At 36.3% G+C, this 21,590-nt stretch overlaps 1 protein-coding gene across 1 annotated transcript in view; it reads left to right on the forward strand.

Annotated features, from left to right (window-relative positions):
• LOC107088091 (alpha-1,6-mannosylglycoprotein 6-beta-N-acetylglucosaminyltransferase B-like) overlaps positions 1 to 21,590 on the forward strand; it is an 83,150-nt gene that overhangs the window by 11,509 nt on the left and 50,051 nt on the right. The window contains exon 3 of the mRNA XM_015380031.1: positions 18,190 to 18,334. Within this exon, the coding sequence (XP_015235517.1) occupies positions 18,190 to 18,334 (145 nt within the window). The remainder of the gene's footprint in view (positions 1 to 18,189; positions 18,335 to 21,590) is intronic.

The raw sequence follows: 21,590 nt of genomic DNA on the forward strand, positions 1-21,590 counted from the left end.
CATGCAGAAAGATCCGAACCCACAAACTTCTTGCTGCAAGCAAGCAGCCTGTAAAAATCCATAGATGTAAATTATTTAAGATTCAAATCAAAGTATATCACTGGCTAGTTATTTAATACTTATCAGAACAATATACAGTTATCAAAACTGGAAGCTGCACACTTTGCAGTTAAGATTGCAGAATGGACATGATTTGTATTTCATGCAGTATTTATGCTTCCGTTCGGATCATTACTTATTTTGAGAAAGGAGCAGTCTTACAAAGGAAAGTTAGAGCTATAAATGCAGCGGGGGGAAAAAAAGCTCTTTTTAACAACTGCAGTTTTTATTTCACCTTTTCCTTCTGTCAGGTATAAAAGGTTGGAGCTCCACACAGAATAAGTTTCTTTCTCCTGCAGCTTTTAAATCCATCAGCCTACTCAAACGTGCATAAAAGATGGAAGTTACTCAGGCACAATCTGGTTTCTCTCTGTAATGAATATTTAAATTGTAAGGGAGGAGCTTTTAGTGTTAAATTTCTGTGCACAAAGATATATATATTTTTTTCATTTTATCCATTGCTGACATGAGGAGAAAGGAGCTGCCACAGCTCAGAAATCTGGGCCACTAAGGTGAACATCCAGCAGGACAGGATTCATTTGGCTTTAAGCAGTGCTCTAATGAGATGCTGTAGAATGAACTGTTAAATATTAATAGCATAAGATACCCTATACAGCAGCAATCAACTTGAAAGGCGAGTAAAAATATTATTGGTGTGCAAAAGTCTTGAATCATCTTCGATTTCTTTATGTTTTTCTTTCAAGAAGCCAGACCTTCTTGTAATCTTGATTTTGTATTGATCTATTTCTAAAGTCTTGGAGAAGGTCTATCAAAGATAGTGTTGGTACTTTGATTTTTTCACTTATTTTCACCCAAGCCTCTGACATTTTCAAAGGAGTATATCTGTTTTTGTTTGGTAATCCATCTAAAGCAAACCTTTAAATCCCCAAAGGCACAAAATGCCCTTAAAGTTAAAAGTTAAATCAGTACTGTGTTAACATACCAAAACCGATTCTAAAAGACATATGTTTATACATCTATATTTACTTGAAAGCCTTACAATCCAGCCTTCTATCTATCTGTATCTGAAAGTGCTACTTGTAAGTGAATACTTTAATTCATCACAGTAGGAACTCTTTCCCACCAGAACTGTAACTTGGGTACCCCTCTTATATACGTCGTGTTGGGGAATAGAGGGAGCTGAAAGTCTCACATTTTTAAAATAAAACAAAAAAATGCTGAAGTATGTCATGCCTTCAATGCATAACAGCAGTTGAGACAATAAAATTCATAGGGATGGCCAACTAGGGACTAATGTGCGCTACGGAGTGGCTGATTGGACCAGAACAAGTTCAGGCTCAATCTACACTAATCAGACTGTACTAACAGGAAAATGAATGAGCACAACATCAGTTTTTAAAAAAATGAATCACTAAAGACAACATAGATTTGCATGAAACTTTTTCTAAAGAATATATGAACATTTTGATACATATGTTTCATCTAAATGGTTCATTTATAAATTTGCATGATATACAGATGAACAGTTGTTCCTTATCTCTAACTTGACTTTGTTTTTAAAAAAGGGGACATTGTGTGTAAAGCGTGAGAAATGTAATTTTTCATGCAAGTGGCTTGATAAATGATTACTGGCTTTTACACACTGGTACAGCTTTGTTATGGGATGACACTTCTGCTCCCTAAAGGTGAGCCCCACCCCAAGGAAATGGAATCTGGACTAACTCACGTGGGGTTCTTGATCTTTTTGATAATTAAGAAATGTGTTTTATGTTTATGTTACTAATAAAAAAAAGGGTGCTGTTTAAAATGATTTTTTTGGAGCAAAGATCCCGTGTGATTCTGCAAAACTTCCCCCTATGATACTTTTCCTCTCTCGTCAAGTTTAAGTGGCTTAACACTTTGTGGCTAAGTTGCTGTCTTGCTCAGTGTTCAAAACTTTATTCTATAATATCACTGAGAGTACTTCTGGCATTTAAAAGCAAGGAAAATTTACGACTGGACTTATTGCGCATGTCATACGATAGAATCTGGTATTCCTTAAGCTCTTGAAGGCAACATGTATTTTAACAAATTTTTGAAAAGAAATTTGGCCTGGATTTTGTATCGGTGTGGTTATTGAACTGATTTAAACACATTTCAAATATCTGGAAACTATGTGTGTAAATACTTTTGGAAATGTAAGGCATGAGCTTCAAAAGATTCAGAATACGAGATGCTAATTTGCACCTGCAATTTTTTTTTTTTTTGTGAGTGTATTAACTGGGTGTATTGTGGGTCTCCACACGTATACAAATATTGCTGCACAAATATACAGACTTGCAAGCTGTTTTCCCTCCTCCCCATTAAAATTAGCAAATTGCAGGTTCTACAGGCAGTTTAGAGTGGTCATAAAAGAAAGACGAGGTTTGAAGCCTTATCTTTGTAATTGTAGTTACAGGTAAAAAAATTACTAAAAGCAAAATAAATAGAATACAAAATTATATTTATAGAACACTTAATATAGGTAGCCTATCTCTTAAAGGAAATGTCCGGTCACATTCAAAATACAAACTTCTGAATGTACTTTTCAATAAATAATAAGTGTTTTTACTTAAGAGTAATTTCATTTGAATGTGCTTTGCTGGAGACATCCATGTTTGTCAAAGAGCACTATTGCCACCTACCGGTTTGTGATGTCACAGTGCGGTATCGGCTGTTTAGCAAGTCCCAGTGCTGTATCTGATGTTTGCTCCGGTCAGCCAATCAGCTGCTTCTTGAAGTGCCTATAGTAAAACCAGAAGGAAGTTTAGAGGGGATCCTGCGTTTTCTTTGGCAGCTCCAAAAATATGAACAGTTTTCCATTGTGCATTAAGGAGTCTACAAATGGCTGCTCAAAACATGTCTTTGCCTTGGCTTTTGACACCATGTAAGATGTTGATCTTTGTCAGGGGCAGTCCTGACTAATTAAGTTTACTTGTATTACAATTAATTTTCAGTATCTGTTTTATTTTCTATTAATTTCCTATCTAACTTTAGGCAACCTCACTTCCTGAAATCCCCCCTGCAATCAGGATCTGCCACCCCTAATTGTCATTCACCAGGAGTTTGTGATTCTTCTTTGTTTGTTCGCCTCTTTATTTCTCAGTCATGCAGCTTCCCTTTGCCAGTTTGTATTTGTCCTATGAGTCAAGCATTCCAGCCTTTTTAAAACTGAAATTAGCATTCTAGTAATTTTTTGACCGTGCTTGTTTTTGGACCTTTCGCTGCCTTTGTTTTTGCTGCTCCTGCTTACATTGGATTTTACATGTTTGACCCCAGTGCATTAAAGAACCTTGAACTTGATTCCACTGTGTCAGGTCTTGCATTTGAGTCCTCTATTCCTGTGCAAAGTTATTTCATTACAGATTTTTTTAGTTCTTATTTGAATTTTGTTAGATGCCTTTTATTATTATTTTTTTGGTTTTATTTATTTCAAGTCGTTAGAGTCTGTGTATCCATGTGATTTTGCTTACTCTACAGCATTTTGGTCCTTGGCAAATTTTAAAATGATTTATAGATAAAGTTGGATTGGATTGAAACTGGCATTGCCTTTTTATTTATTTGGATTGGACTCATTAAAGGGTCCGGCATGTAAACACTTTGTATATTCATGTGAAAAGGGTAATGGAAATGCCCAAAGGAAAAATCTAAAAGTCTAATCATGAGTAAATGCTTGAGTTAAATGGATATAGTATTGAATGAACTGTGTGTGTGGAAAAGATGATGAATATTGACAAACATGACTTCAATGTGAAGAGACTGCTAGCTTTGATGCCAGCTAGATGGCTTGTTGAGGACACCAGTCACAGTACAGATGGTTATCTAATTGAAATAAATTTCTGATATTGACTGAGCTGCAGTACCTCAGATATTGAGTCGTTAAGGGAGATTAGTGTCTCCTAAATCAAGCTGTTATTAACCAGAGAATGAGAAACGACACGGCAAAGGTTTTATGTGATAGGCCCTCAACTCCTGCTTGAAATCACAACAGTAGAAGTCTATATTCACTTTATCCAGGAATAGCAGACAGCTGACACAAAGAAGGATCTGATAAGCATTTGATTTAAACACTGCCATTTAAAGCCTTTCCTCATTTTTTTGCATTGCAACCACTAAGGGACAATTTAAGCAACATGCTTAAATAGTTATTATTGCTTAAATAGTTTTTTTTTTTTTTACTACTGGAATTTGCATAGCACTTGAAAGACAGATGGTACAATTAATAGTTCCATCAAACCGTGGACCCTTCTGGGCTCTTCTGGAAAAATGCTTCAGGAAATGTATACTGTGTACTCTTTCCCTCATGGTTACTATTACTCAACACCAGAGTCATACCTTTCCAACAGTTTATAGCAAATATTTTCGGAAGTTGTCAATTTCCTTGTTGACTTTCTTAACTGCTCCACACACAGTTGATGATATACAACCTAAGAGACTTAGACTAAGACAACTTTTATTGTTAAATGTTGTTTTGTGCAGCTCTCATGACATTTCCATTTCTTAAAGTGCAGCTGTAATCAAATGTACACAGTGTGGGGAAAAACACATGATGCAAAAAAAATGATTGATATGGAAGTTTAGAGCATTAAAATATATATGGTGCAATTATGCAGTGTTTTGGTGTGGTTTTGTCAGTCTGTGAGAGGATTTAGACAGTTCAGCTGTCTGATGGCGGTGGGGAAGAAGCTGTTTTTGAATCTGTTGGACCTGCATCGGATGCTTCAAAGCCTCTTTTCAGAGGGAGGCAGGGAGAACAGTCCATGTTGGGGGTCTGAGGGGTCATTTATGACCTTACGGGCTCGGGGCATAACAGCGCCGGGATGAAATGTCTTTAATAGAGGAAAGAGGAGCCCCAATGATCTTCTCTGGTCTTCTCACTACTCTTCTCACCTTCTTCCAAACTGTGGTGCTGCAGCCGCCACACCACACTGTGAGACAGCTGGTCAGAACGCTCTCTATGGTGCTACAGTAGAAGGTTGTGAGGATAGGTTGGGGCAGGTGGGCTCTCCTCATCCTCTGCAGGAAGTACATGTGCTTTTGTGCCCTTTTGACCAGTGAGGTGGTCTTTACAGTCCCGCTTATCTTGTTTATGATGAGCAAACCCAGGAATTTGGTGCTACTGATCATCTCTACAGCTGAGCTGTTGATGAGCAGTGGAGCGTGGTTAAGCCAGTTCTTCCTGAAGTCAACTATGATTTCCTTCGTTTCCTCCACATACAGGATCAGGCTGTTGTCTTTGCACCAGTCTCCCAGCTGCTCCACCTCCTCTCTGTAATCCTGGTCGTTGTCGTCTCTGATTAGGCCCACCAGTGTCATCTGCAAACTTCACAATGTGATTGGTGGTGAACCTGGGGACACAGTCCTGTGTCATCAGGGTGAACAGCAGAGGCCTCAGGACGCAGCCCTGAGGGGAGCCTGTACTTAGGGTGATGACATCAGAGGTGTTCTGTCTGACCTGGACTGACTGAGGTCTGTTTGTGAGGAAGTCTAGCAGCCAATAGCAGAGGGGTGTATTGAATCCCAGGTGTTCTGGTTTGCCCATCAGATGCTGTGGGATGATGGTGTTGAAAGCTGAACTGAAGTCCAGGAACAGCATCCGCACGTGGGTGTCCATCTTGAACAAAGGCTCGATCCCGCAATGGAAATCTGACCAGATTTGACCAGATTCCCTTTAATATGGTGAAAAACACATTTGAGCACCATTTTAACAAATTTGGAAAAATTGTGCCAAAATCACATCTTCCCTTGGTTTAATGGCCCACCTTATTTGAAAACAGTGGTATAATTCCTGTCTTTATTTGTAGTCTGGGCATCATGGACAGGTGTTCAGCTTTCCATCAAACTAATCTATAAGTCACCGACAGAATTGGTAGCCACTCTGTTAAAAGATTGCGTTTGCTAAAACCAAATGATGATTGCTGTTACCTCACCATACAGTTGATGGGTTACTAAAGATGATGACCTTTATAGTTCCTAAGTGGTGTCGTATGTAATTATTTCATAATCTTTATGAACTGCATGCACAGATGATATTTGAACTGCCCCTTGTCAATTAAAAACATCCTTAAACTACTTGAGTCATAAATGAATTACCAGAAAATGCTCAAATTATGGGCTGACATTATGGCAGCAGTTAGAGGAAAGATCCTACTCCATATAGCGGCTGGGCCTGCGGCCAGAACTTAATTACAGCACGATGCCCTGCTGCTCTGTAAGCTCTGACACAGATTTAAAAGTAGGCTAATTCTTAATAGAATGACTACAGAGGTTATTTTTTTTTACCTGATTTGAAACATCTTAAAATTGTTCTTTGGATATATTAAAGATATGAAAATGGCATTTGCACAGTCCACTCCCTTTCTTTCGTTACTCCTGCTGGTGTTGTTACAAACCAAAATTTATAAAATATCTTACAGAAAAGAAACCAGCCCCATCAGCTGGTAGTGTTTAAAAGCTCTGCCTTGGGTATTGGACCAAAGCTCCAGGAAAATGATATGTAATAAAACAGTAAAGTATACTACTTATCCATGCACACCAAGCATGTTATGACATTCAAAAAGTCGTCCAACACCTCGACTGGATCCTTGTGTATTTTGAAGTCAGATGCTCTTGACACTCAATGCTCCGGATGCTCGACACTCCAGCCGTTTAGCTGTTCCATTCCTTTCCTTGAAAGCGACACATGGTTTGGTTTTTCTTGCTTTGATGAGCTGCAAAAAAATCTGCATCCACAATTCAGTCATGGAAGTAATTCCAAAGAATTTACATTAACACACTCATCATGATTCAAATGGCCTAACACATAGCCCTTACACAACCAAAGACCCAAACAGCTCAGGTTGATCTGACTTGGAATGTGCTTAGGCTGATGAAACCTCCATGCTGCATAAATACGTTGGTGCTCCAACTAAAACTTGCTCTGGTGTGAGCTGAGAATTGACTCCTGAAATGGTGTCAAGACTTCCTCAGAAAAACTGAACAAATGTCTGGCTGGCTTAGAGAGAATTTACACGAGCATGTTAAAAAAAAAACTGGTAGTTTTAATACAATTGATTTTTATTTCATTTTTTTACTGTCAGGTTTTGGCATATTTAGTCAATTCAGGTATCATGAAATGCTAAATGGTTTAATCACAGTTCAGAAAATAATGTAGTGGATTATTAATGATTAGAGCACATGAAAAATATATTCTTCTAGCTTTTTAGGTAAAACCAGTAAAGTCTAACTCCTTTATATATATTATTTTAAAAGTTTAATGCAGACAGCTCTGCAGAGAAAGGGATCACAGCTTGCGTGTAGAGCTTCTCTGCTTAATTTATACTGAGTGCTTAGCTACAAAACGTTAGATATCCCGAGTAAAGCATCCGTTTTAAAGCTCAAAACGCACTGCTCCTGATGTTAGAAATGCTGCATGACTTGCCGCTCCCCCAAAACTGAAATAGTGTCACTGAACACTCCTCAATAACATTTCCCATAGACTTTGTATGTAAACCAGATGGCTTGATGCTAAAAAGAAGCATTTGTAGTGAAGGCACAATAAGGAGTGATGAGCTTTGGTTGAAGCGACCAAGCAGAACTGTCATCCACAAAATGCAGAGACAAAATCGACTGATCCCCAAATCAGACCCCCTTTGGAACTTGGCCTCACATATAAATTCTTTCCATAAAGTTTTGTAAAGGACCCAGGACACCAAGCAGCCCTGCTGGAGTCCATAATACACAAGGAACAGGTCCTATTTAATTCCAAGAATGTAAACCAGACTCTTGCTCTACTTCTGCAAAGACCAGATGGCTCCTAGTAAAAGGCACCTGACTCTGTACACCTGTAGTGTCCTCTGCCTACTCTAGGTCTACAAAGTACATGTGGACCAATTGTGCAAACTTCAAAAAACCCTCAAGCATCCTTCAGAGGATGTAGAGTGTACACAAATGTTGAGGTTGTGTTTGAGATTCCCAAATATGAGGTTTATTTACTAGCCAAACTTTCCTCTTCAGCTCCCTAGTATAGGCCATTGTGGGGATCCCCGAGAAGCCCCTCACACTCCATTCCCCTAACTTGTACAGGGGGACCACCACCCCGGTTTTCCAATCTAATGGTACTGTCTCTAGTTGCAAAACAATATTAAAGAGGCATGTCAGCCAAAGCAATCATATAACATATAGAGACCTGAGATATGCAGGTTGGGTCTCATCCATCCTTGAATCCTTGGAGATGTGAAGCTTTCAGACCACCTTTGTAATTACTCAGCCTGATTGATTTGGTCTAGAAACATCCAAAAAATAGTTCAAATGTATTTTGTGGAGAACAGCATATAATGCTTTGTTCAAAAGCTGTAATTTGCTGAGTTTTTTATTTTGATAATTCTAAGTAATAGTGGTTTCAGTAGCACTGTACTGTATTTGCCAGTCATTACAGGACAGAATTATTAGCTCACCCAACTTTTCAGCTTAAAAGCCTAATTCAGACTTGCTGTATGTAGACTTTAAGTGTTTTTTTTGTTGTTTTCTAATTTAGCAAATTGCGGTGTTAAATTGGTTTATACAATTTAACATTATGGATACGCTCTTGCTAGCTACCAGGAAAAAAAAAATGTTTTTTTTTACCTCTCTCCCTTTCTCTAATGGTCTCCTTTTTGCTAATGTTATTCTGCTAAATGTGTTTTTTTTTTTTTTTTTTTTACCGAATAGGGATTTGGCTTTCTCTCCCACCCTGGAATGAAGATTTGTTGTCCAGCTGATAAATTATTTAGAATGCTAAGGCTACCAGATAGAGCTGAGCATTAAAGGAAAACACACGGGCAATGAAACTACAAGGAAATTAATTGAATATATAAGTGTCTTAAGATCATTGGAACATCCTTTGTAAAAACTTGGTCATGATCCTGAGCTGGCTGCCTTCACTGAAACTCTCAAACACACATTATTATTGGCGAGAGCAGTGTTTCACTCTCTCACTCCAGATTTTATTTACTGGTGATTTAATACAATTTCGGCTTTCCTGAGAAAGGTGACTTTTGCTTGGCTGATGATAAACGAGCTCTGACATAGAAAGTGAGTCTGCACACACTGCAGTTTCTGCAACCTAATACAATAGATGAGGAAGTTCTAGAAAGTAAGGCTCCATATTCACTGTTTTTAGGAACAATGTAAGGTTTTATTTGTTCCTGTTCTTCTGCTGCTTAAAAACAGGAATAGGTTTACTCAAGTCCCATAAAGGTGTATGATTGACATCCTCACATTGGCACATTCCCCAGGTGCTCTTACTACTTTTGCTAAGAAAACAGTGAAACTATTAATGTTTAGCTCATTTAAGATACAATTTCTCTTTCAGGACCCCCCCCCACACACACACACACACATATATATATATAAATGTGTCCTGTGTGTATCTGTGACCTGTCCAGGGTGCAGGTGCATTCCCTATCCTACCCAAAGACTACTGAAGATAGATTTAATTTCCTCCATGACATTGCACAGATAAGTGAATATAGAAAATGGATGGGCTTTAGGTAATGGTTTGTTGATGGGGATACAATCTAAGTAAGGAGAAATTAAACCACAATCCATATTTAATTGGTTACGGACTAGCAGAATGGGAATTCTCCTTGAATCTCTTTTTTTCTCAAATTTATCAATTTTATCAAAAACAAATGTGTTGTCCATTTTTTTTATACAAGTTAGGAAGGCTAAAGATATCAATGATTTTATTAATGACTTAATCCGGGGGTTACATTTTTAATTAATTAATAAAAAAAAAAATAGTAACCTAATATACATCAAAACAATATATTTCACATAAGCAACAACCTTTTATCACACACCCTAAATGAATTGTAAGTGACAAAAACATTTAAAAAAAAAAAAAAAAAAAACACCCAAAACCCTCAATCCAATTTCTGGACAAAGGACATTTATAGACCAAGAACGTTCTTTTGTCCTTAATGCACAATATGTATTTGTTTGTATAATTTCTGCTGAATCACTGCTTTAGGTGGTTTTTTTCTTTCATAAAATGGCATTTTCTTGCTGGTTATACTGCAATTAATAATTATCCGATTGCTAATTAGTTGTTAATTTGTTTCAATAGTCATTCATGTTTACTCTGATTGTTATATTCCTGAAGTAAAGTACTACGGCTTTCCATCATTGTGAGTTGGTCTATTAAAGATTAATTCTGGCATCTTTTTCTTTGCCTTTTTATCTTTTAATATTATTATAAAAAGAAAGCAACGGTGCAGCCTGATGTTGAATGAGAAACATATATACACTGCTAAAAAATAAAGGGAATACTCCTTGTACACTTCCTAGATCTGAATGAAATCTTCTCAATAAATGATTTGTTCTTTACAAAGTTTAATGTGCTGACAACAAAATCAGACAAACATCATCAATGAAAATCAAATGTATCAACCAATGAAGGCCTGGATTTGGAGTCACACACAAAATTAAAATTGGAAAAACACACTACAGTCTAATCTAACTTTCATGTAATATCAATAAAACAGGTCAAAATGAGGCTCTTTATTGTATGTGCCTGCTGGAGGTCCTTTTTCAGTGCTGTGGCAGTGCTCCTTCTTTTCCTCCTCGCACAAAGGTGGAGGTAGCAGTCCTGCTGCCGGGTTGTTACACTCCTACGGCCTCCTCCACATCTCCTAGTGTACTGGCCTGTCTTCTGGTGGCACCTCCAGCCTCAGGACACTACACTGACGGACACAACAAACCGATTTGCCACAGCTAGCACTGATGTACCATTCTGGATGTGAGCTGCACCAACTGAGCCAATTGTGTGGGTTGTAGAGTCCGTCTCATGCTGCCATGACTGTGATAGCACCAACAACATTCAGAAGGATACAAAACATCAGCCAGAAAGCATAGGTACTGAGAAGTGGTCTGTGGTCCCACCTGCAGAACCTCTCCTTTATTGGGTGTGTCTTGCTAATTTCCAATCATTTCCACCTGTTTTCTATTCCATTTACACAATAGCATGTGAAATTGATTGTCAATCAGTGTTGCTTCCTAAGTGGACAGTTTGATTTCACAGAAGTTTGATCTAATTGAAGTTAATTGTTGTTTATGTGTTCCCCTTATTTTTTAAGCACAGTATATTCTTTCTTAAGAGGGCTGCCATGCAATGTTTGTAAAACATAAATGCCTATGTATCTGATACAAATAATAGTTTATTAAAAAAATACAGTATATTGTAATACAAACTTAATAATAATTACAGCAGTTTCTTAATTTCGTTTCAATTCAAAAATTCTTTATTAGACATTAGGAGAAATGTCCTATACAAAACGAATACTAAACGAAATTTTGTTGCATACAGCTTAAAACAGTGTAATGATATTGCAGTTGGAGTGAGATAAACATTACCAGTATGAAGTGCAGCAGTGTTTAGAATGTAACTGTAGGAGAAAAAGAAACCAGTTTAAAATAAGGGTGCAAAATGCAAATAATATGAAAAAGTTCAATGCAGTGCAAAATAAATATGATGCAAAATGCACTAGAATGTTGAGTTGTATCCTATTTAAAAGGATTATAAAGTTCATCAACGTTGGTGGTGCAAAATAATGGTTTCAAGTGGGATGCAGACTTCAGTTTAGAGTTCAACAGTTCAACAGTCTGATGGCACCTGGGAAAAAGCTGTTGCAGAACCTGCTCGACCTGCTGTAATTTTCCTTTGGGAAATTCATGTTACAGTAACTCCTAACAATTTTTTGGTGTTGATTTTTTTGTGTTTTAAAAGTGTTGATAGTTGTAGACAGTAAGGATGTTCCGAAGCGGTCTGTCTTGCAAACTATTGATTCAAAAAAAAAGAAATTCAAAATGTCTTTAATCAAATGTGGAATTGAAATTATTTCATGTATATCTGCCCATATGTTGTCTGTTAAGTATCAAAAGGCTTTTTGGTGATGTTGGGGTAACTCTGTAATATTTCCTAGTGAATCTTCCCCAATGAACCTGTCCCCTTTCTTCCTTTGATAAAAATTCTACCAAGTCATTAGAGCGTAATACAGCTACAAATCAATTCCCCTGTCTCCTCATTCAGGTTTGGGACAAGAGAATTCAAGATGAGCTGGAGGTAAAACCTTTCACATTGATTTAAAAATGGAATGCTAAGTTAAATTATCCAAAATAAGGTATTTTATGTTGTAGTTTGTATCTGACAGTGGATATGTCAAAATCTTGCTTTATGTCAGGACAGACATCTTTATCATCATAGAAAATAGTCTACAGGCATATACTGTAGATACATCGATGCTGAACTACTGAGTTGTCCAGCTGCTTATTTAACCATGTTTTAGTCGAAAAGGTTCAAATAAAAAGGCTATTTTAAAAATATTTTTGAGAAAACACATATGTAATGTCTATTTAAAATAATTTATTAAACTTAATTCAAAGGCTAGTTTAAAGCCTCTCATTTCCCAGTAACCATACATAGTATGCTCACGAGATAATATTGCCTCTTGATTTCTTTGATATTTTTATTTTATAGCCCAAGTTTTGTTACTCATTTTCCTACCAGCAGATGCAGATGTACGTATTTAATTGAGTTTACCACAGTAGTGAAAAAAGAAAATGGGGTCAGAACCTCAACACACTAATGATGCAATGAGGGCACCATCTTTGATGTTATTTGTCTCTACAGGCTTGTTTATGGAACGCTGTTTATATCTAACATAATTTGGGTTTTAACTCCAGTACAATCCTTATTAACTTCTGAGGAATGAGACAATTTCTCATATTGTCTGAATAGTTTGCAGAGCCGTGTGCTTTGCTGACATATTTACTCTCAGCATTCTGTTGGATTGAGTAAACAGGAAGACACATGATTGATATGTTGACTTTTAAAAGGTAAACCATGACAACCCAGAGTTATCAAGCATTCATGCAAAATGTGGTTATATGTTTGTTACGGTTTTGCAATGCAACTATACGTCTTTCATGTAAAACATGAATCTTCTGAAATCATTGCAGCTAAACACAGTATTTCACCTCTCTTCCTGGCAGACCTGGTTCCTTAAATACGGAATCACACACTGTCCTTGACTTTTAGGCATAGGCCTTTAGGCAACTTTTCAACAGAGCAAAGATTCGTTTTGGGATTGACATCTAAGAAGCTTACTTGCTCGCTTTAATCATAAAAAAAAAATTGTTTCCTTGGGTGTCTTTTATATGCACCGTATCCAAATCTCCAAACGGCCCCCCTGAGGACAAAAATATTTAGTTAAGATGTTCAGGTTCAGCCCTGGACCAAGATTGTATCCACTATGAAAAAAAGCGCTTGCTTGAAAAGGGAATCGTAGAGCTTTAGTTAAGGTTGCCACTGCAAAGTGGAACAAATGCCTTCAGAAGATATGTTGATCATCATATAATCCAAATATCTTTTTGGAAGAAATCATATGAACAGTGTATCAAGTATTAGGCATGGTGGTGGAAGAATTGTGCTGAGGCTTTAACATCCCTCTGCTACTGCCGCACTGTACAAACTAGATAAAGTAATAAACAATGAGAAATAACTCTAAACTAGTCAACCTAACATCAGATCACAAGGTTTGTTATTGATTTCAAAAACACTCATCATATTCTGTTAGTTTTTGCCATTTCAGCTTATACTGGCAGTATTAAGATTACTGTAAAGGGTTCATATAATTCTATCCTAAATTATGACAGAAGTTTGTTGATAGCTACTGCAATTATCTGGATAGTTACAATTTGGTGAAAAGAATTTTAATCCCATTGTATATAGCATATTTAACAATATGTCTACTTTTAAAATTTGGGTGAATCACAGGAATTCCACAATACATCTGATCTATATTCTATTTTTTTTTAAAGCAGCTGACAGGAGTTTTTGGGTGCAATTAACTGGGTCTCCTATGATAGAAAAAATTTCACTAATCTGACTGTATGATCTATGATCTTGAGATGGCATTGGTTGTGAGTTGCAGCTATAGAACAAAATCTGAATTGATGTATCTTATAATCATTCCACAGACAAATAATAGTTAAGGTGCATATTTTAAAAGCCCTAAATGATTCTGAAATAACCATGAGGAATGTATGTGAACTCTTGGACCAAAATTACAAAAAGAGAAACATCTTGCAATGCAGTGATATGTATGATTTTTTTCTTTATTATTATGAGACTTTATTACCATATATATAATAAAAACCTTCCTCTTAGATTTGAAGAAAATAAGGAGGGCTCATATTTCCTGAGTTTTAGCTTCTCTTCTTTGGCTTCCTCTTATATCCAGAAAGAAATAGAAGAATCTCTTCTTACTTATCCTGCTTCTAATGACCACCCTCGAAGGCAAACCCTTCAATTATAAGGCTTGTCTTTTGTGAAACCAGCTCCCAGTTTCAGTCATGTAACTTCTACTTTTCCTTTTGATCAAGCTGAGGGCTGGCTTGAAAGAACACTGCTATAGTTTTACTCCTATATGCGTAGATGCAGGGCATCGGATGCACAAATGATTGCTTGTTCACATTTCCCATTGACCCTTCATGTCCCTGTTTGGTATCATTTATATGGCATTTCAATTGAAGTAGCTAATAGAATCAGTGCTTTCCTGGAATTTTTATCCTCTCAACTTCTAGCCTATTCATTCAGATGCATTCTCAATACAGAGCCTGGTTATAAAGAAGGTTTCCTCTGGTTAGAAAGACTTCTTTCTAAGAATGTGTTACAAAGAGAAAAAAATATAGATCTTGGTATTTTTAATTCTTCATATACACATATGGGCTTTTCATCACACCCAGAAATTGATTATAAGGAGTGGTATTCGTATAATTTGGCTTAGATTAAATGTGAATATGACTGATATGAATTAAACAGTTTGAATTTAACTGCATTTAAATAGAGCTGTTTTTATAATGTTAACATGTTGACAAATGTAGCAGAATTATAACAAAATAAATAAACTAAATAAGCTGATTTGTGACAAATATGTTTTCTGTAGAGTGTGAACTTTTTTTTCATCAGACTGTGCTTGTGTGAAAAATAAGCTTTTTTCCATGCTCCTTGTTAAATATACAGTAGATGTATGTCTACAGACATGTCTTTTTTATTCTGTTATATTTATACAGCAACAATCTCAAATCACTGTCCAAAGACAAATCATACAGACAGGCTGGTTAAAATTTTGTAAGGAAACCAGACGGATTCCTTAGCTTATAAGTTTGAATCCTGCAAAGGATTAAAGCCTCCTGTTTAAGCAAGTAGGGACAGTTGAAATCACTCGCATTGTATTGTTGATTGCATCAATCCCTCACACCGAGCATCCATTCAGCGACAGTAGAGAGGAAAAACTCTCTTTTAACAGAACCAGGATTTGTTTGAGCTCTGCCAAGGCCCACTTTATGCCCTTAAGACATGGCTATACTTTATCCAGTGGGTTAGTTTCATGAGGACAAATGTGGCTGAGTATATCTGTATAACAATGAAATGTAATCTCAAGATGTCTGCTAATTTTATTCAATAAAAAAAAACTCAGAGGTAAGATTTTTTTTTGTTCTTATGGCTATAAAGTAATAAAGAATATATAAATGATATATATAATTAAAATATATATACACTACCATTCAAAAGTTTGGGGTCACATTGAAATGTCCCCAATTTTGCAGGAAAAGCACTGTACTTTTCAATGAAGATAACTTTAAAGTAGTCTTAACTTTAAAGAATTACACTTTGTACATTGCTAATGTGGTAAATGACTATTCTAGCTGCAAATGTCTGTTTTTTGGTGCAATATCTACATAGATGTATAGAGGCCCATATACAGCAACTATCACTCCAGTGTTCTAATGGTACAATGTGTTTGCTCATTGGCTCAGAAGGTAAATTGATGATTCACACATCTGAAAACAGTTTAGCTCGTTACAGAAGCTACAAAACTGAGAATTAAGTTTCTGGAGCATCACATTTTGAAGTCAATTAAACGCTTAAAATGGCCAGAAAAAGAGAACTTTCATCTGAAACTCGACAGTCTATTCTTGTTCTTAGAAATTTAGGCTATTCCATGCAAGAAATTGCTAAGAAATTGAAGATCTCCTACAACGGTGTGTACTTCTACCTTCAGAGGACAGCACAAACAGGTTCTAACCATAGAAGAAAAAGAAGTGGGAGGCCGCGTTGCACAACTGAGCAAGAAGATAAGTACATTAGAGTCTCTAGTTTGAGAAACAGACACCTCACAGGTCCCCAACTGGCATCTTCATTAAATAGTACCCACAAAACACCACTGTCAAAATCTACAGTGAAGAGGCAGCTGTGGGATTCTGGGCTTCAGGGCAGAGTGGCAAAGAAAAAGCCATATCTGAGACTGGCCAATAAAAGAAAAAGATTAAGGTGGGCAAAAGAACACAGACATCGGACAGAGGAAGACTGGAAAAAAGTGTTGTGGACGGATGAATCCAAGTTTGAGGTGTTTGGATCACAAAGAAGAACGTTTGTGAGACGCAGAACAAATGAAAAGATGCTGGAAGAATGCCTGACGCCATCTGTTAAGCATGGTGGAGGAAATGCGATGGTCTGGGGTTGCTTTGGTGCTGGTAAGGTGGGAGATTTGTACAGGGTAAAAGGGATTCTGAATAAGGAAGGCTATCACTCCATTCTGCAACACCATGCCATACCCAGTGGACAGCGCTTGATTGGAGCCAATTTCATACTACAACAGGACAATGACCCTAAACACACCTCCAAATTGTGCAAGAACTATTTAGAGCAGAAGCAGGCTGCTGGTATTCTATCGGTAATGGAGTGACCAGCGCAGTCACCAGATCTGAACCCCATTGAGCTGTTGTGGGAGCAGCTTGACCGTATGGTACGCAAGAAGTGCCCATCCAACCAATCCAACTTGTGGGAGCTGCTTCTGGAAGCGTGGGGTGCAATTTCTCCATATTACCTCAACAAATTAACATCTAGAATGCCAAAGGTCTGCAATGCTGTAATTGCTGCAAATGGAGGATTCTTTTACCAAAGCAAAGTTTGATGTAAAAAAAATCTTATTTCAAATACAAATCATTATTTCTAACCTTGTCAATGTCTTGACTCAATTTTCTATGCATTTCACAACTTTGACCCCACACTTTTGAATGGTAATATATATATATATGATAGTTAAACTTATAATTTTGATACTTCAGCACAGAAAATCAACCCTTTTTTTCAAACTTTATTTACAAGTAAATTACATTCAAATTAAATTTTATAATGTACAAGATATATCTTGACTGAGTAGAGGATGCAAAACGAATCAGAAAATACAACAATGTATTTCAGGGAATAAGTACCGCAGCTACAGCAAGAGGCAAGGGAGAATAAGTGACATGTTTCAAAAAAAAAAATTAGATATGTCATGTTTTTATCTTTCATTCATTGATGTTTCCATTGTTTTAACAGGGGATAGGTTATTTTAAAGATCATTCAAAAACCAGTTAAAGGAAGGTTTGACCCCTTTCAATTTCCAGCGATTTTTGTCCATACGAGACTCTTTCATAATTATTGACTAGAATAGATTTCAGCAACTGATTTATCAATAAACTATAACATGTAATATAAAACACATGTTCAAATAAGGCATTTTTAATTCTGGAAGTATAAGGAAATGTACTGAAGTGGAAAGTCACAGATTGTTTTAGATTAAGTGAATTAAGATCATTACAGAGCCTCAGTATAAAAATATAAAACTAAATTAGTAAATTAAAAAATTGTATTGCATTGTGTCGAATACTGTGATTAATATATTTTTAAAAAAACCTTTTAATGGCTTTTATTAATCTCATTGAAAATATGCGTAATTAAAGTGGTGTATTGTATGTACTGTACCATCTTGCATATTTTGTTTGACGATAATACAGTATAACAGCGCCTCCTATCATACTCTGCTGTATTTGAATGCCTTATTGTTCTGCATTGTGTCACATGAATTCATCCAAACACACTGAATTAAAATATACCCTGTATTGCAGCACATTCTATATTTGTTTCATGTTAATATTCATCAGACCATCCTCTTTTATGAGTTTTTTTTTTATGAATTGTTGCATATGGTGCTGTCTTATTGTATTGTACACAAAATTGATTCATATTGTATCTTGTTTCAGTTCTCAGTGGCCAGGAATCTCGCGGGGTGCTGAGGAAAATTAGTGACATGCTAGAGATGATTATGAAAAGGATGGATGCAATGTCTAAGTTGGGCAACACCACTAACACCCACAGGCTGGATGAACTCAGCTCGGCCCTGGACAGGTACAGCGTTCCACAGACAGACACGCTTCTTTCACTGAGAGGGACTATTTTCTTTGAAAATAACACTGAGTGTGGAAATATCAAAGTTCATTCAAACACTTTTCTCTCAAAGTTTGAAATTGAATTTAGAAACAAAGAATAGCGATAATAAAAAAAACAAAAAAAACAAAGAAATCTGGTTAAGTAATAAATGGAGCTCAAAACAGAAATGAAGTATGCATGCATGAATTTCCTTTATAAAACACTGAACTTTTGTGTATTGCAGTGTTTGGTATTCATGCAATATTGAAGATCTTGGCAAACACATTTGTTTTTCTGATTCAGATTTTTTTCCCTATGGTTGTTCTCATTACCTTGGAAATAGGGCCTATATTATTTGTGACTTAAATGTGAACAGCTCCAAACTGACCCACATGAGCATAAGAACATTAAAAGGGTTGTCATGTGCACCAGAACAGTAAACTATAAGAAATACACACATCTAACAGTTTAAGTGCAGAAAAGAAGCCATTTATTGTGTCAGCAGAGGCTGTATTAAAGTGGCATTTTAGCGAGATCTGACAGCTATTTCAGCACAACGGACTCACAGCATGGAGACACAGTAATGGTGGGGCAGGGATGTTAACAACTTTACAAAAATCAAGTTTATTTCTAAACTTTATCATGCTGAGGGAAGCTTTCAGTTTTATGTTAATCTTTAGAAAACTTGAAGCAATCCGGTGTGTCGGACCTCAGCAGGGGCAGATTACTACATGCCAACAGGCATCCATAGCACTTTTAGGTTCTGTGTTTAGTTGTGATGAGCCTTTCAATATACTTAGACAAACTTTATTGTCATTTTGTATATACAGAGTGTATACAAAACAAAAGCTCTCATCGCATTTCAATTTCTCAAAAAAAAAAAAAAACATAGTGCAAAAAACCCCCAAAACGCTTTGATATAGTCAGTTTGATGCAGGGTCTGTGACATGATTTAGAGTTTTTTCAACATTCAGCTGTCTGATGGCGGTGGGGAAGAAGCTGTTTTGGAATCTGCTTGACCTGCATTGAATACTGCAAAGCCTCTTCCCAGAGGGCAGCAGGGAGAACAGTCTATGGTGGGGGTGTGAGGGGTCATCGATAATGTTATGGGCACAGGACACGCAGCGCTGGGATAAAATGTCTTTTATGGGATGAAAAGTGCTGGGATGAAAAGGTTCATCTCTGTATATTAACTAGCTCCAGCGTCTCTCCGTCTTTCCACTGTACAGTATTATTGTAGCCCACTAAAAGCAACAACAGGACAAAAATAAGATGAAAATAAGCAAGCTAGAAAATACCTGAAAATAGCAAGAAAGGAAACTACTGTAACTCATATAGCTACCTCTAAATGACAGAAATAATAGAATATGTTGGCCTATAACTATAGAACATACTGTGTTAAACAATGTAGAAATAAATATACTGGAAAACAAAGAAAAAAGTAAAACCTAAACCAAAATGCTATTGATCAGGATTCAATTATTTCTTGATGAAATGAATTTACGAGCAGTGAGTTACGTATGCACTTGTTGCTGTTGTTAACAGACCTTTGAGAAAATTTCATATTTGTTTAGGTGTCTGCAAAGAAAGCCCCACGTTTTTTTTAACCTTTGCTGATAAGTTCCCCATGGCAACCTCAATTCCAATTCGTCTTCAGAGGTATGAAATCAAACATCAAAAAGATCCTTTGAAAGTGCTTGCACTATCTTTTGCTGTAACACACCGAATAATGCACAGAAAGATATTACAGGTAACTGATATTGCAATTTCATGCAACTGCTGCTATGTGCAAACAAAAAAAAAGGAAATTACCTCACCCGACCTCAACCTTTTTCTCATCCCACCTTGATTTTATCCTCACCATAATTTTCATGATGCCCTATAGATATCCTTTCAGCTACATACATCTTACAGATTAATTGGCCTCTCAGGGACTAAACTAGAAATGTTACAGTGGCAAAGGCCAACCCCTTTTGGTAGGGAAAAATAAATCATTGTTTATGGCACAGAGTCATGGCTGGCGCATTAGATCAGAGACAGAATAACAGGAAAACTTTGCTCACTTTAAAAGCTAATTAGGATTCTTCCCTGCTCCCCAAAGGCTGCCCTGTTGAACACTAGTAAATCTTAAAGCTGTATGGCTGTACATGTTTCACAGTCATGTAGCTGTTAATTAACCTGTGCTGACTTATTGTAGTGTAAAGTTTGTTTATTGTAAATAGAATATTTAGCTTTGTCTGGATGTCATGTCTGTATGAACTGAACTACAATACCATTGTGCTTTGGGATTAGGCAAAATGACTCCTATAATGGTGATTAGATTCATTGTCAGTGGTAGAAAATTCACATAAGCATGCTATGTTAATGATTTATGAAGCTTTAATGGGAACAGATATATATGCATTGATCTGCATCTGGGTATAAAGAATTGCTTCATTTTGTTATTTTCTGAACTTTTCAGGTTTAATATTCAAAGCTGTTTAATGGGGTATATAAATAACAGATTCCTTTCATACATAAAATGTTTTTACCTAAGTGTTTTTCATGTAAAATTTTAACGATACCTCACAAGCCAGATAATATGAGTTTGTTCTGTAATAACACAATCTGCAATCATTAAAGTCTTCTGCTGAAGAGATGAGATTTAAGGTTAGAAGTTCTTTTTTTACATTAAACATTTTTTTTTTTTTTTTCATTGTTATATAAAGATGATGAGCTAAAGAAAAATGCAGCTACAAAGTTCAGTTTGAGTTCAGTGGTATGTACCTTTCATTAAAGCATATTAATTGGATTTAGCTCTGGACTTTGACTAGGCCACTTAAAAACATTTGTTCTCTCTGTTAAATAAGCCTAAACTACTGTAACTGATGTGCTAAAGATTGATGTCATTCTTGTTATGCAGTTACACCTACCTGATTCTGAGTAACATTGATTGTAATAAGAAATTATGAATTATACTGAGAAATTTAATTGACAATAAAAAAGATGGTTAAGATGAAAAATGTGTGGTTACCAGGCTTTAAAAATTAAAATTTACAATTAAGAATGTCAGTTGCTGTTATCTAGTCATATAATATACCAGGAAATGTTGATATTTAAACCAACTGGGTTTGCATTAACCAATAATACATGTTAAGAATTTAATTTATTATTGAAATTGGTAATTGTTAATCATTAATCAAACCCCAAGAAATGCATCTATGTAGTTAAGCTGTTACCTTGAAAGGGTCATTCT

This window comes from Cyprinodon variegatus, unplaced genomic scaffold (assembly GCF_000732505.1).
Source record: "Cyprinodon variegatus isolate N-32 unplaced genomic scaffold, C_variegatus-1.0 Scaffold206, whole genome shotgun sequence".
Lineage (NCBI taxonomy): Eukaryota > Metazoa > Chordata > Actinopteri > Cyprinodontiformes > Cyprinodontidae > Cyprinodon > Cyprinodon variegatus.